We start from the raw sequence: 16,692 nt of genomic DNA, 5'->3' as shown, positions 1-16,692 counted from the left end.
CTTGTACCTTGAGCATATATGTTTGTACCCTCTATGAAAACACAGATTCAAGCTATAAAAAGAAAACCCAGGTTCTAAAGTATGAATTTTTATGCTCATGTTTTCAAATTAAGCCAACAATTAAACCCATCTTGATCTTATAGTCCGTTTATTCATGTTTTAACGTCAATAAGTCTCACACCGTCGAACATATGCATTCTCGTATCACTTAACCGAAAACAGAGGTGCGTACTAGCTTGTTCATATCATCATTTTAATCAATACAAATAACGTATTTCTTTCAATCAAACAGTGAGAACCTTAAATTCAACAGGGTCTTTTGAATAAAAATAAACAGTGGAAGCTCATAAATCCAACTCCATCGCCCTCTGCTTTTTCTCTTGCTAAAGCTATGGCTGCTGAGTGGTGGTTTAAGATAGTGGTTGCGATGGGTGGAGGGTGGTGGTGCTCGGTGAGGGTGGTGGTTGGTTTCAGGGTGGTGGTGGTTTACGGTGTTGGTTATGGTGGGTGGAGGGTGGTGGTGGTTTACGGTGGTGGTTGTGGTGGGTAGAGGTTGGTGGTGCTCGGTGAGGGTGGTGGTTGCAGGCGTGAAGTAGAGTCGACGACGGTGCTGCTGCGGTTGTATATGAAGATGCCGCCATTAATGGTGGTAATGAAGGTTTGGTGTGTGCGTTGAGTGGGTAGGAACGAGTTGTCACATCTTTGGCAAATGTAAATGGGGACAAATAGTAATCAGCAGCACAAGATGACAGGGTGACACACAAGATGAGAGAGAGAGAGAGACTAAGGGAACATGGTGATGTCAGCAACACACGTGGCAAAAGGTGATTGGTCATGGGAAAAGTTCTTAAATTTTAATTTGAGCCGCGTTGAAATTCGTGAAAGCCCATTTTATGGGGTGTCAACTGGCTATTTTTGAAACTTTGACCAAAACTTGGCTATTCTCGTGATTAGCCCTAAATAAAAACCCTTTTTGTACACGTGTCATTCTCTGGTAATTTCTCACCCTTATTTTTTATTTATCTCTTTTATTAAATAATAATAACAATAATATTAAACATCAATTTAACTAAATCTATTTATCTCTTTTGTTATCATAATCTGAAATTGATTTCTTTTTTAACTCTAAAGTTTCAATCTTTGGTAATTTAAGTCTAAAATTTCAATCTTTGGTATTTTAACCCATTTGATTAATTTGATTTTTCACTTCTAATTCAAAAGTTTTCATCTTTTGCAATTTAACCCTTTTAATTTTTTTTACTTTCAACACAAAGCTTTTTATCTTTTGCAATTTAATCTCAACACTTTTTACTTTCAACTTTGATCTCTTATATACTTTTCACCTTTCATAAGTTCTTTGTTTAACGTGTCGTTCTAAATTTCCGAGTTAACACGCCGCAACGTGCGTGTGGGGTTCAACGTTTTTTCATCTATTTTTTTTCATGTTTGACATGTCCGTCGCAGCGCGTCTATTTTTCCCCATTTGATAGGTCTGTCGCAACGTGCGAGTTAGAGATCGACTTAGTTATTTTTTCTCGGTTTTACACACAGGCTCGTGCTCATGTGAGAAACATTTGCTTTTCATCTAACATGATATATAACTAATAAATCCCCGCCGCATTGGGGTGATAATTCTAGTTTTAACATAAAACTAAATGATTTTTAAAGTATTATAAAAGAAATTGTCTTAATAAAAACTTTGGAGAATAATAAAAATAAATTAAAAGGTTAGGTTTATAAATTTAATAACTTAAATGTAAACATCTAAGAAAGATTCTTAAATCTTGATTTATACTTCTTATTTTTGAATCTTACGTAAATTTGTTTCAAAAACCGAACTAAACCGTTACTAAAATCGAAAAAAAATCAAAACGAACTGTTGAAAACGGAAAATTTCAATTACGGTTTCGGTTTTACCATAAAACCGAATTGTGCACAACCGTACTTCATGCGTTAAATCCACATGATAAAGAGATGAACACAAAAATGCAATCTTTACACGATATCAAAGGATAGAAATTGCTTCATCTTCCTTGTGATAGAGAGGTGGCCGTTAATAGGTTTTGAAAAGAAAAATGACAGGGATATTTAGACCACCCGTAGTGGGGCAGTATTTGGGCGTGAAGTGCCCCAAAAACGCCGATATCATGCCGGAACCATTATGGTACGGCGTTGTTTTGGGATTTTTGCTTCGGGCGTGTTTTAAAGAAGGGAAAACTCCACACAATAGTAACCAAGTTTCCTTACTGTTCTAATAAAATCACTATATCTTTTTTTGTCACTTAGTCACTCAACTTTGATTTCTTATTCTAATCTTGCGTAATTACCAGGTTGTCAGGTTGCCGCATTTTATTTTAAATTTGATTATTTATTTTAGTTTTGTAATTTACCTTTTTACCCTTACAACTAAAAATCAACATAAAAGGAAAAAATATATCAAATTTTATCCTATTTTCACCATCATCATCCTCGTCTTCCATAGAATGTCTACCAATCCCGCCGAATCTTCGGATCTTCCTACTTCCGCTGATACTCCGACGACTATTCCCGACAAACCATTTCCCGTCGGCCTCTACCTCATCGCCAATCCACTTTCCGGTCTTGGTATTGCTTCCACACAAATCGCTTTCACAGCCATAGATTCCGGTGAAGAATCAAACTTTCCGATCTACGGCTCAAACCTTTAAAATGCTTCTTGAGGACCACATTTAGTTTTCTAAATCCCCTATGAAGCTTCGGTAACCTTCTGACCACAAACCGAGCGTTATCCTGCCACGAACCAATGCTCCAACGAATTGGTTAGGGAGGAGTTGGAACGTAGATATGACACGCAGTAGGTCTCGTAAAGAGGTGCCTAAACGCATACTCTTCTAATTGGCAGTGATATCTTGTAACCGGAGATACAGGTTGTGAATTATGATGTTTGGAAGTAGAAAGGTACTTTTTTTTGTTTATGTTTTTTTTTTTTTCTGTTTTTTGTTTCTGCTGTGTAATGTTGTGTTATGGCTTTGGTTTTTGCTATTTTTACTTAAAAGGCTAAAAAGGTAATTACAGAAATCAACATAACATTAAAAATTAAAATAAATAGCGGTAACCTTGTTACCTGCAAATTACGCAAGATTAAAACATCAAATTAAATTTGAATGATTTTAAAGTGACAAAAAAAGTGAGTGACTTTAGTGGTACAAATGTGAAACTTGGTTACTATTTAGCAAAGTTACCCCTTTAAAGAACGCCTTTGATTTGTAAAAAATGAGCAATGAGAAGTGAGGACCGTTAATTTGTAATATTATTTGTTTTAATTTAAAAGAAATTAATAATAGATTAATCGTGGAATGGGACATACCACACTATACTCATTTTAAGGGCAAACTCTATAATGCCTCTTTGCTGACTAGGTGTCCAGTGTCACTTCATGCCAAGAGTAAGACATTTGTTTCACTCACCACTACAAGTACACATGGTCTTATAGTTCATGAATAAATAAACTAATTGATAAGAGTTACACACTCGTAACAAGACTTGATTTGGAACCCTAAAACGAGCCCAGACCGTGATAAAAGGGCCAGGCCGTGCCTCAAAAAGAGAAGGCTGTGACACAAAGCAGGTGACAGCTCAAGCCTTGACACAGAGATCAGGAAACGGTAAATGCACAAAGGCCGCAACGTTATAAAGAAGACACATCACAAGCGTAAGCAGCAAGGCTTAAGCTAAGAACTATGGCATGGAATAAAACATGATACCAGCCCATGATGTGGCACAAAGCTTCGGCTCAAGCCGAAGCATGGTCATGACAATGCAAACCCAAGCCGCAAACCCAAACCACCGCTCCAAGGAGAATTGATATAAAGATAGAGCAGTCTCAAATTCAACAATTTGAGGATATAGTGGTGTAATGTTAAGAGGTCGTGCAACATAAAAACATTGATAGCAATATGGGGGAACTTCCCATCAGGCACCAACAGTTGTGTTTTTAAAAGTATTCATGAAGAAGCTAAGGGTAAAGTCACTACTGAATAATTATCCCTTTCATTGCTCTAAGAGCCACTACATCAGAATTCTTGTAAAGACACTAATCATTTTACTAACTACAAGAAATGACTATCAATTTGAAACTCTCTGAATAACACAATAGCATGTCCCCTCTAATTAACACACCATTAGAACGAACGAACAACTTAAGTTGGATTATATCTCCAAGTTGAAGTTTTCCGTTCATTAAATGCAAATTTAGAGCAACAAAATAACACAAAAATATGCAAATGTTTTTAACTGAAAGCTCAATCTTAACAAAACTCAATGCCAGAAAAGACCAGCAACAAAACACAGATAGAAATTTATGTCTTGAAGAAAGATCAAACATAGGATACTTGGTATGAACTTCTATTGTTTTAAGAAAACCTAACAGACAAAAGCAACACATTAAAAGTAGAGAAATCACTGTGAAACTCCAAGCCACTTGGTGAAGACATCGAATTCGGCATAGTCACTGTCTGAAATCATAGTCTTGTACCATGCCTTGCTAGCAGTCTTGATCTTTGCAGCCTCCTCCTGTAATAACCAAAGTTAACAACAAACAAAAGAAAGTATAACAACTCACATGATGCAATCAAATCACTTAAAACAAAACAAGACTATGTTTCTACTTCAAGCTTAGAAACAGCATTACTAAAGATCAGTGATAGCCTTCACACCAGTTACTAAAAAACAAAGTTATTAGATGGGGCAACTTGAATCTACGAACCGAAGTGCTTGAAAACCAGTATATAAACAGAAATGACTTCTTTTCATAAAAAAGAAGACTAGAACACTAAAAAACAAATGTAAACAAAAGAAATAGTGAACATGGTAACTAAAATAAGAAGATAGATTTAAAAAAATAAGGTCAGCAACTCAGAATAGATTCAACAAACACTTCTACAGTTGCAAAATTCAATTGTGAGTGCACAGGAGTGAAAACGCACCACATACAATCTAATGCATGTACAGAAAAAAAATAACAAAACATAGAACAAGCTACTAACCATCAAAGTGACTAAACTTCACTAATCAATAACAAACTATCAACAACTCTGTTCAACGAAAAAGCAAACATCATTTTAATAGACCTATGTTCACTAACCATCATGTGTAAATCATATACACACGCTAATTACATGATTAAATTAAACTATTAATAACAACCAAATACAGGATTAATATATAACAATAAATTAACTAGCTAAATGCATTGAGCAATCAATTGACCAAAAACCTAAATCCAAAACCACTAAAACCATCAATAAAATACCACCAATAATCAGAAGCAACATAATATATAAATTTAAACAATTGTAAGTAAAATAAAAACAAAATTAAACGTACCTTGGAGATTGGCTGCCTCTTCTTGTCAAGCTTCTCCTGCTTGCTCTTCTTCCTCTGCTCCTCAGCAAGCAAAGACATCCTCTTAGCAGCCTTAGCATACGGATTCAACCTCAGCATAGTGTTCAAATTCTTCAAAGGATTCTTCTTCATCGGAGCCCTCTTCACCTCCTTCTTAATCGGCCTCACAACCGACTGCACCTCGTCCGAATTGATAATCCTAGCCAAATCGGCATTCACCATCTTAGCCCTGGGCAACACATACCCCTTCTTCTTCTCACTCTTATTCTCAAACGATCCATAAATCGAATCCAACTTCTCAAACGCCGATTTCGTCCAGATCACAAACCTTCCAAGATGACCTCCAGGAGCCAATTTCAGCAAATTCAACCTCTCAACATTGCAAATCTCAACTCCAGGAATGTTCCTAAAAGCCTTAACTAACTTAGCACCTTCAGTTCCGTACACAATCAACGGTCCTTTTCGGTTAATATACCTTCTGTTCCTCATCTTACCCTTTCCAGGACGAATTCCAGATGAGTCCTTCGCTTTTTCAGCATCAGAATAAGCTCCAATCTGCTTCAACACGTTGATCGCACTCTTCGTCTTCTCGACACCTTCAACGGTATCACTTACCACCAACGGAAGCTCCGGAACAGTCTCGATCCGGTGTCCACGGGCCATCACAAGCGACGGAACGGCGGAAGCAGCGATCGCCGAAACGACGGCGTATCGTTTCTGGTTCACGTTGATTTTTCTGTGCCACCTGCGCCAGATCCGAGTCGGTGCGAACATGCGTCCACCACGGCACATGTTTCCGAACGCACCTTGACCTGCACGGTGAGTACCGCCACCAGGAACACGAGGAATACGAGACACAGCACGTCCGGTTCCCCATGACTCGGCTGAGGTCTGGTGTCCGGCTTTACGGCTGACGGCGTAGGGTTGGCGAGCATTCTTCGAAATGTTCGCGTGAACGAAGTTGACGATGTCGGGACGGATGGAGGCTTTCATGACGTGAGGGAGGGGGAGGGTGGCTCCGTCGGTGGCCATGTCGGATTCAAGTGGCTGGACGGAGACGAGAGGACGAGCGGCGGCGGCCATTGCTGTGGGTTGCAGGTGTGTAGGGTTAGGGTTTGGTTTTGAGACTGCGAGAGAGGAGGTGGTGAAATGAGTATATAGGGGTGTGAATTAGGGATTGTGGAAATGGGCTTTGGCCCATCGGTGTGAGACATGAGTACGTCACTGGGTTGTTGAAACATTGTGGGCTTAATTTTTGTACTTTTTAGATTTGGGCTGATGATTATGTTATGTACAAGTACAACCTAGAGATTGAGTCGAAATGTGCATTTCGGTTTTTTCTTAAACGGTTTGGGTTGTAAACCGAATCGGTTTGGTCAACTTTGGGAAAAGTGATTTGAGTCAAAAGCGGTTCGGCTCATAAACTGGTTACCAGTTTTTCAAATGGGTGTTTCAAATTGGATCGGGTCATAAACTTGTTACTAGTTTTTCAGTAACGAGAGTAAGAACCAATGTGCAAACTGGTGATTTGGGTTGGGTTGGAATCGGTTTGGGTCAAGTCGGTTTCAGGTGTGGTATCCGGTCGGGATATCCATACAAGGTTTTTTTTGTACATATCTACCTATAGGTGCAAAACTAAACTAAACCATATATGTAGTAATCGATCGAATAAAATATAAATATTTGATCTAAAAACCATTTATGAGATAAAAAAAATACTTTATTTTGCAAATAACCGGGTATCATTAAAAGATATACTGGTATACTTAAAAAATTATATAAGTTATTGCAATTAGTTTAAAATAATACTAATGGGCACTAGTTTTTTTGAGAAAAATCAAGTTAAGCCTTAAATTGAATATAATAGTATAAAATTAAAAGAAAATGCAAAGATGGCATGAGGTGATTGGCCATATGGAAAATGGTTTTGAATGGTATCACTGCACCCGCGACCGCTGACGAAGCTTTATTGGGGTCGGGAGTGCCCGGCCTCCATCAATTTTTCGCTCATGGTTTTAGTTGTGCCAAGCATCCACCGATTTTTGGCTCATAGTGTTAATTTTAATAAATTTTTTTAGCGTAAAATATTAGATTTTTAAGAGTCTGACCTCTACTGAGTTTTTGTTCAAGCTTCGCTACTGCCTGTAGCAGTGTGTTTCCCGATACCCAAGTGTCGCCTAGGCATTTTTTTCGGTACCCATTTATCTTTTCTCCCCATTTTGTGTGGCTAAGGAACCAAAATGATCTACACATGGCAAGATGATAGCAAGAACCAAGTGCTAGCTCGCCATCCTCGATTAGATTAAACTGCTTAAGAGAGATTGTGCAAGTATAAATGAAACAATAGATCTCTTTCTTTGAAATTTATCAGAGATGCGTTCTCACCACCTTGAAAAGTAAATATAAAGGTTTGTTACATAATAAAAATATTTCGAAACCTTCTTCTTCTTATACTAAAGATGGTTGTTTCATCTTATGTTTACGAAAACGAGTGTACGAGAGTCACTCAAGTTGTATAAGAAGTCAAACTAGCTAAAAAATTAGTTAGTCCAAGTGATCAAAAGTTTTATGCAAATGGTTACAACCTGAAGGAGCAATCATATATGTCAACAAAGTATAAAATCTTTTATCAAGCAAGGAGATCGATAGATTAACACGCACATAGGTAATTTGTTCCCAGTGGCGAAGCTTGAGATTTCCGATTGGGGGGGGGGGGGGGGGGGGCCGAAAACAAAATTTCTATACGAAAGCTACATACATAACACTACTGAGCGAAAAGTTCTGGGGGTCGGGCGCCCCCTCCGGCCCCTTCTAACCTTCGCCCTTGTTTGTTCCACCAAAACCCATTCCCGACAAGTTAACCAGTTCTAAAAAGAACGACACCACCAAAACGAAGGTTTGCTTCCCAGAATTCACTAATGTAGAGTAGTTAAATGGTACCAGATTAACAAAGAAAACAGTGAAATGAACAGCATGATTCAAGAAATAAATAAAACAATTAACCTTACAACGTTGTTCAGCAAACCTCATGAACAAAGTAGAGGGATGCTGAACCAAGTAAACAACTTTTTCTATCCTTCTGTAACCATAACTAATCCTGTCCTATGAACAAATAAAAAACAAACTTCTACCTATGAATAAACCGCCCAACTGCATATGAGCTTTTACTTCTTTAAACACTTGCATCAAGTACACACAAACCGCTTGAATCTTGTATTCAAGCATCAGAATTCTGCGAAACACGAGTCTTGATTTGATAAACATTCTTTGCTTGTTGATTCCCGTTCGCTGTCATGGGTGGTCTACTGATCCATGTAGGTGGTGGGGTCGGAAGGTTCCCAACGGTCTGGTTACGCGCGTTCGGTTGCACCATCCTAACCGGGTATGGCTTATTCCTGGGCCCACTTTCCATGCTTAAACCAGCCATGCCATTTCTTAGGTCTTGGTACTGGTCTTGATATGTGTAACTTTCTTGCTGTTTCAAATTGGGCCTATTGGGTTGCAAGTGATTAGGAGGGGTGGGCCCAAATCTTGGCCTGGGCATCGGGCCCCGAGGATTAGGGTATCCGTTGTAATAATTTGGATCATCGTTGTAATTGTAATTCCTTCCGTGGCCCGATGGGCCAGCTGGTCTGGGCCTATGTTGCAGATTGTTGGGTGGGTAATTTCGGTACTGTGATTGGTCATAGAACCCCGGTGAATTAGAATTAGAATTACCACTGGATTTGATATTTAATGAGTTTTTTAAAAGACGGTGAGCAGCATCTCCTAACACGTTCCCATGTATTGCTCCAGGCACTTGTGGCCTGAATGAAAGAAAAGTTATACATTAATAAAAGTACAAATTATGGTTTCAGTGTCTGTGTGTGTGTGAGAGAGAGAGAGAGAGATGCATGTGTACCTATTGTTATAACCACCTGGTGAGCGACGGCCACTATTATCTTCATGCCATAAAATAGGCAATGGTTTAATATCAACGGGTTTCAGAATCTGCAGCAATGACACAAAAATAAAAACATACCGATTAGAAGTCAACACTCAACATTTTATCCAAATTAAGCTGGGATGTCTTCATGGTTTCATCAAGTCTATTAACAAAACCATCACTAATACGATTAAACTCGTGGCTGTTGCCATTTTCATCTTTGAGGTTTGGTCAGTTTTGCGACTTTCATCCAAAGGTTTGTTTTTCCGCATCTGGATCCAAAAGGTTTGAAATCTTGCCATTCTCATCCAGCTCGTTAATTCCATCCGTTTTTCTCCGGTAAGTCAGGTTTATTTTCGTCTTTTTTTGTTAACTTGGCAATCCGGTCTTTTGTATACTTGTACGTTATGCTAAATGCTTGTACGTAATTTAAAAAAGACCGAATTGCCTTTGATGTTAACAAAAAAGACGGAAATACCCCTGACTTAACGAAGAAAAATGGATGGAGTTAATGAGCCAGATGAAAATAGCAAGATTTCAAACCTTTTGGATCTAGACGCGGAAAAACAAACCTTTGGACGAAAGTATCAAAACTGGCCAAACCTCAGGGACGTAAATGACATTTTACTGTATATCTTATTAGCAAAAACTTTTTAAACATTTTTGTATCTTTGGTAACCAGACCTTCTTTGGCATGTTTACTCCTCTAGGAGGTTCTGGAATATGCTTATGGGGGACTGGATTTATATAAGTAATGTTTCTGCAAAACCAAACAAAAAAACGATTAAAAAAAAGAATTTAGTTTTATAATCATAAGTTGATAAAAAAAAAGAACTTACAGAACATGGTTGTCCATAATATCCTCCAAACCACTAATAGGGGAAAGAAGTACGAATCTGTAACCATTTCTCTCACACAGCCACAAGAAACCGTTCATTCCGCCACTGAATATATTCAACAAGGAATTTAGAATTAAATTCATTATTATATTTTGAAAAAAAAGAATTGAAAAGCATAAAACAGAAATAACCAACCTAGCATTTACGTCAATTGGGCACATAGAGATTTGATTCGGGTACAAATGCATTTGCGTTGTCATATAATAGAAATAGTTATAGTATGCACTAATTTGCGGGGCCAAGCTATTACTTGGTGACACGTATAATAAATCACAAAAAACACTATTCCGAGCTTGCTCGTCAGCCTGGAAAAAGAAATCGATACTTAAAAAATAACCAATTATACAAATTAAAAGTTTAGCATTAACGTAGCAGAATACCGAACTGTTAAAGTGTCTTCAAGCTTTCTTGTTTCAGTGAGCAACTTCTTTTCATCAATAAACGGCAATTTGGCAACACCCTGTTTCATTATAATAATTTTAAAATATAGATGTCACAGAAAGGGTAAAACGATGAAATTAACTGAACAAAGATTGTTCGACAAACACCATATTACCTGCCATGAAAAACGTTTTCCATTCATGTCAATAGCAAAATCTACATGTACATATAAAGGCCAACTTGATTTATTTATTTATTTATTTTTAACTTTCTTGTATCATATAACTTTGACTAAAAATTAAAGAACGAATGGCGTTACCAAAAGGGTAGAAGTCAATTATAGGTGATGATGGATCAGACATCAATTTCCTGTAATTTTCAGGCAGGGCATCTGCACTGTAGCGCGCCAAATAACATATAAGATAAACCAATTAATAACTAAAATAACTAGAAAAGGTATGGATTTCACGTTAACAAATGTAAACTACCTTGCAGCAGGCAGGGTCCCCATAAGCTGATCGAAGGGTTTAAACGGCTCTCCCAAGAAAAACGTTATTTCCAAATCAGCCAAATCTTTAAGATCAGAGGCAAATGGTGCATAATGATACGGATAATACCTGAAACAAGAGCAGACGATTACATATACTGATACGGATGATGTAAATTAGGTCAATGTCAGCAATTGTAAAAATGGCAGAAATCTCTAGAAAAGGAAACAAAATTTTCTTAGTTTTATGTACCATTGCCAAGAACAAACGCCCTGATAGTAATACCGGCAAACCCAACATAACCCTTCCACATAATGCAATACCTGCACAGGTGTGCACGCCATTAAACTAAATTATGGTTTAAAGGATACAAGCTACAATACAGTTGGCGACATATTAGAAAAAATGGAGCTCACCATTTGCCTTTTAACCTCTTCAACCTCCTTCGGATCTGACAAATTTAACTTCTCATTGTAATACCTTTCTTTGTACCCAGGTTCCCCCAGTTTAATCTGAATTTTTTAAAATTTAGAATTCCGCATCAGTGAATAAGCAGATATATTCAACTAGACTAATAAGCACCAACAAACCAAAAATTAGTGTAGCAATTAGAGCAGAGTTTGCAAAGTAAAAAAACATATGTTCATCAAAGACCGGTCAATATCCTATATACCCCTCCTAAACTTGGAAATATCGTATATATCCAAAATATGCTTTAATAAGGGTATGTATAAAATTCCTTCTAAAACATAACACAGCATTAAGCAACCTTTCAAGCATAATAAGTTGCAGAAAATCTATTGTACCTTGTCCACTACTGGAGCCACGGGTGGCTCGTCAACCTCTTGTCTTGCTTTACGTCGCATTTCTTCATTGTTCTCGTATGACTGAATTAATTAAATAACATGATATCCAACCATTAACTATTATCAGCAAAGACAAAAATTAAATATCGTGATGAAAAATACTTTTAGTGCCGTATGTGACTTAAATTCAAAGTATATGCATTTGGAGTACCAAACCAATTAAGATGTTAGAAACCATATCACACAATTTAATAAAAACAGAAAAAAACACCTTTTGTATGCGAGCTCGTTTTTGAAATATTTGGTCTTCATGAATTGCAACTGCTTGAATAAATTGCTCAACTCTGTCCAGCAAGACCTGAAAACAAAAGAAAACAATAGTCTTCATTTACATCAAGAAGCCAAAGAAGACAAAAACAAAGAGTGCACAATCATAAACAGCATACATATGAAAACTCCTCAAAGTAAATATATATAGACTTAAACAAAGATAATTTCAACAACCAAAACAAGGCATAATTAGTTAATTACCTCCCCTGAGTCGGTAAGATAACCACCCATTGCAGCAAACTCTCTTCTATAGACTTGCATCAGCAAATTTATAGCACCCTACATAAGCAGAAGCGAGAAAAAAGTTAACATCGATTAACGTAGATCCACAGGATGTATGAATGTAGCTAATATTGATTCTATACCTCCCGAATCTCTAATGTTGGCATATGAGGAAGAAAATCATTGCCGACAAAAAAGCAAAGAAATACAAAATCATCCACCAGTCTTTCCAAGTTGACCTCAAAAGGAGGATTCGGAATCTCTAAATCATATTGCAAATATTCTCGCAAAACCCAGATGTTAAGGAACTGCCCATATAAATTACAATAAATAATGAGTCAACAGAGGCAACAATTGCAAAACATATTTAATTAAGATGTCAGAATGACACAAAGTGACAAAAGTTTGAAGTTCAACCTGATATTTCTTTTTGTGAATTGGTATATCGTTTACAGGCTTTCCGTTCACAAGACCACGACACTCGGCAGCCAGATGACCTACTTGACCACATTGGAAACATTTCTCCTGCTGACCTGGCATTGTGATCACCTGTGAAACAAGGTTAAATAACTTTCTATGGTACAAAACAACTACTGTAAGTGATGATAGCACACGCAATACATCGTTTACTAACCTCCCTCAATATTGAGAAGTGGACCTCGTGAGTTGCTAGAGCCAACATAATAAGATCTGCATCCTATCAAAATAAGCCATATAAGTGATGAGCTGGCAGATGGACAACACTGCATGTAGTTAGAATAAGAGGTGGCCATTTTGACCCGTTTACGTACAACTAGGTCGACTTGGGTTGTATTTCTTTTTTCAAACGTGTCAAATGGGTTAAGCACTTAACTAACAAATAAATGGATTGACTGGTCAAACAGCTCAAAACCCATTTCTGGTGCATTAAATACGTATAATATTGTTGTATCATGTATGAAACAGGGTTCCAAGAGGTTTGATTCTATAAGTAAAAACCAAATAGACTAGGAAGCTAAATCAATCTAGTTACGGTAATAAATGACCAACGAACCAATATTAGATAATATCATTAAACTATTATCTTAGGATATCCAATATCGTCTTAACACTCACCAATCCGTAGAGACAATGTCGAGTGTTTGGATTGAAGCCAGGAAGGTTACGTTGTAACCGAATGAATGACATTACTTTGTGCTCTCCCTCACCAGGAACATTCGAGTCAGAAAGAATTACCTTCAAATAGAGTAAAAATTAAGCGAGAACAAAAACTAACCAAAACAGAAGAGTATATTGAAAAAAGAAGGTAGCAAAGTATATTATAAAATTTTAATGAGTTAATTACGTTTGCCGTCCTGTTGAAAATAACCATTACAGTCTATTAGTTTAAGAATTGTCAAGACTGTACCAGTACTTTCACTTTTGTAACAATTACAGTCCACCTCCATTAACCTCATCAAATTCACCAATAACCGTTAAGTTTTTAGTGAAAAGACTAAAATACCCCTCATTTTATATATTGTTTTTAAATGAGAGGTATTTTAGTCCTTTCACCAAACACTTAACCGTAAATTGGATGGGGTTAACGGAGGTGGACCGTAATTGTTACAAAAGTGAAAGTACCGGTACTGTTTTGGCAAATTTTAAACTAAGGAACTGTAATGGTTATTTTCAACAAACGACAGGGACGAAAAATGTAATTAACTCAATTTTAATTTATAGAGCTATAAGATGCAGGACTCTCAATAAACCTTGGTAAACTGCCAACCGGGATTGTGATTCAATCTACATTGTATATAATACTGAAGCGCTGTGGATAACACAGACATAAACTGAGTGCCAGGCGTGATGACATTTGAATCAGATGTTTCAAGTTTCTCTTTAGGAGCAAGTGCAGCTCCTTGAGCTTCAAATTCAATTCTCAATCTCTCCTCTTCGGCTTCCTAAACGAGAAAAATTAGCAAAATTAAGTTGATTTTCAGTTATTAGCTTAGCCACTACGATAATTAAAGAAAAAAAGAAACTCACTGCTTCAGCAGCGTCTTTAGCAGCCCTAAAACGGCGAGAGCGTTGTTGATTCATTTTAGCTCTAGGAGCCACACCGTCTGCAAAATTGGATGTGCATACAGCTGATTTTTAGTTTAACTTTAAAGAATGATTAGAAAAAGAGGAAACTTGAAAGGGTTTACGGTTTACCTATTGCCATATACAGAAGTTTCCTTGGGCGGACCAATGAGAAAAGATGGTCAATGTAGTCAAATATTAACTTGAATACTTCATCATATGTAGCAGGAGCAGGCTGCATACCATTTAAAAATTAAAACTTTAATGATGTAGAACATGAATATGAATAGTTAAAGATTTTAGGAACGCGGTAAAAGATATAGGCCACAACAGAGAACTAGAAACTTTTCAGTAATACTCTCAATATGAACAGTTAAAATATGAAATAATCCAATAAGAAAATGGTCCCTGTTAAAGTTAAATTTGGGTAACTCAGTCCACATATTTAAGTTGTATTCAATGGCAGTTCCACAATTCTGAACAGGGTTCGTACAATTATGATTTTTTAAGTTTGATCCAACAATATGCACCATGCACAAAACAGAAGATAACAAACTATCTTGTCAATTAATGTGCTCTACTTTAACTTCTACTATAACACTAGTCTTTTCAAAATAGTTAGATTTAAAACTTGGTTTAAAAATGCATGCAACAAGCGCGCATGATGCAGTGATGGAAATGCATCATTGCAGTTGATGTGATGCGATACAATTCCATGATACTCCTTATGCAGATAACCAGTATTTGAACAAATTAGACCATCGATTGCAATGGGTCTAAGTTTTTCAAATATGATTAAGTAAATCTGACCAACGATTGAGCAATGGGTCTGAGTATCTGAACAGATCCGACCAAAGACAGTGAGAATATCTTATATTTTAGTGTTCAAAAGTTAACAAATTGAAATATTATAAACAGATAACTTTTTGGTAATTTTTTTTAATAACAAACGTCTCACATAGCGCGCCTCGCGCATTTGTTTTTGAGATCAAAACGCATCAAAGCGCCTCACACCATTTAAAACCAAGATTCAAATTCACTATATCATCAATATTCTTGCTCCAAAAGTACCATACTTTCTCCAAGATTCCATTCTCCTTAACACAATATATTCTCATAAATGCTACACTTAAATACCTAACACTTAAATCATACGATACGGACTAAATAAACCGAATGCAAGTAAAATCCATTATCCAACTCTAGAACATCATATATGTCTCCCAAAAACCTCATATACACCTCAAAAAACTAAAAACCTAAACAACCTATAACCTCAAACAAATTAAACACCAAATTCACATACTTTTTCAATCAATTTCACAAATAAAACAGTAAATGATATACCTTTCCTTCAGGATGAAAGCACGGATGAATAATTCCATTCATATCCAAATACAAATTATCAAACTCAATATTATTAGGGTTCGGTTTCAACAATTGAGCCCCATTCGCTTCAACACCTTCTTCCTCCACAACGTCGGAGATTGACCGCGGGTAGCGGTCAGCCAGCCACCTGTAAAACGCCGGAACCCCCATTGATCTAGCTTCGTTAGGTGTGTAACTTGTTGCACACGCTGCTGTGTGTTAAGGTGGCTTGATGTATGTATGTGTTGGTGTTTGTGTTTGTGTGTGTGTTTGGAGGAATAAACGGTGAATTATTAACAAACTGTTGAGTAAACGTACGGAAGTCGATTTTTAGAGAGAGAATATTGTTAGAGAGAGAAAGAGGGGCTTCCGATTTGTGGGTTTGGTTTAGCCATCGGGACGGAGGGTTGTTGAAATCTAGACGTTTGAGAATGACGGCAAGTCACGTTGATGGTTATGACCCCCTCAAGGTTATAGTGCATGTTTGGCTTAGCTTATTTTCAACTTATTGAAAAGGACTTTTGGGAAAAAAAAGTCAGGATTCCTGACTTTTGGAAACTTCAAAGGACTTTTGCTTTTAAAAGGCCTTCAAAAGGAAAGCCAAACACTTTGGAAAAGTCCTTTTTCCTTTCAAAAGTCCTTTTTTTCTCAAAAAAAGGAACCCCAAACATGCCCATAATGTGGGACTAATAACCCCCTCTTAAGTTTTGAAAATGAGAGTTTGGTTGAGGCTTGAGTGGCATATGTTGATTCTTGATCATTATGGGGTTGTTTGGTTTACAAAATATTGTAAAAGGAATTGATTGGAATGTTTGGAGGGATTGGACTGTGAATGAATTGGAATTGGT

General features: G+C 37.0%; 2 protein-coding genes across 2 annotated transcripts; both read right to left on the bottom strand.

The window, feature by feature from the left end:
- Positions 1–4,244: 4,244 nt before the first annotated feature.
- Positions 4,245–6,523, bottom strand: LOC110909352 (60S ribosomal protein L4). The gene is made up of 2 exons (XM_022154377.2): positions 5,365–6,523; positions 4,245–4,551 (listed from the first exon to the last, which is right to left on the bottom strand). Exons 1-2 carry the CDS (start codon positions 6,463–6,465, stop codon positions 4,438–4,440), a joined length of 1,215 nt encoding a protein of 404 aa, XP_022010069.1. The 5' UTR covers positions 6,466–6,523; the 3' UTR covers positions 4,245–4,437.
- A 1,819-nt stretch (positions 6,524–8,342) lies between these two features.
- LOC110909351 (5'-3' exoribonuclease 4) lies at positions 8,343–16,269 on the bottom strand. Its single transcript, XM_022154376.2, has 22 exons — positions 15,824–16,269; positions 14,609–14,711; positions 14,441–14,517; positions 14,164–14,355; positions 13,529–13,648; positions 13,068–13,130; positions 12,851–12,982; positions 12,577–12,741; positions 12,413–12,490; positions 12,153–12,239; positions 11,882–11,962; positions 11,492–11,587; positions 11,328–11,398; positions 11,076–11,204; positions 10,907–10,983; positions 10,763–10,803; positions 10,592–10,666; positions 10,342–10,511; positions 10,147–10,251; positions 9,992–10,067; positions 9,284–9,372; positions 8,343–9,188 (listed from the first exon to the last, which is right to left on the bottom strand). The coding sequence occupies exons 1-22, from the start codon at positions 16,013–16,015 to the stop codon at positions 8,600–8,602; spliced, it is 2,808 nt and encodes a 935-aa protein (XP_022010068.1). The 5' UTR covers positions 16,016–16,269; the 3' UTR covers positions 8,343–8,599.
- Positions 16,270–16,692: the final 423 nt, after the last annotated feature.

Source organism: Helianthus annuus, chromosome 14 (assembly GCF_002127325.2).
Source record: "Helianthus annuus cultivar XRQ/B chromosome 14, HanXRQr2.0-SUNRISE, whole genome shotgun sequence".
In the NCBI taxonomy this organism is placed as follows: Eukaryota; Viridiplantae; Streptophyta; class Magnoliopsida; order Asterales; family Asteraceae; genus Helianthus; species Helianthus annuus.
Note: the sequence above shows the minus strand (reverse complement) of the source record. Positions and strands in the feature narration are given on the sequence as shown.

Coding starts and splice junctions, on each gene's coding strand:
- LOC110909351 (XM_022154376.2), bottom strand. CDS start 16,015: ATGGGGGTTCCGGCGTTTTACAGGTGGCTGGCTGACCGCTACCCGCGG. Junction 11,588..11,881: donor TGGCTCCAGTAGTGGACAAG/GTACAATAGATT, acceptor TAAAAAATTCAG/ATTAAACTGGGGGAACCTGG. Junction 11,399..11,491: donor AAGAGGTTAAAAGGCAAATG/GTGAGCTCCATT, acceptor ACACCTGTGCAG/GTATTGCATTATGTGGAAGG.
- LOC110909352 (XM_022154377.2), bottom strand. CDS start 6,465: ATGGCCGCCGCCGCTCGTCCTCTCGTCTCCGTCCAGCCACTTGAATCC. Junction 4,552..5,364: donor AGAGGCAGCCAATCTCCAAG/GTACGTTTAATT, acceptor TGGTTATTACAG/GAGGAGGCTGCAAAGATCAA.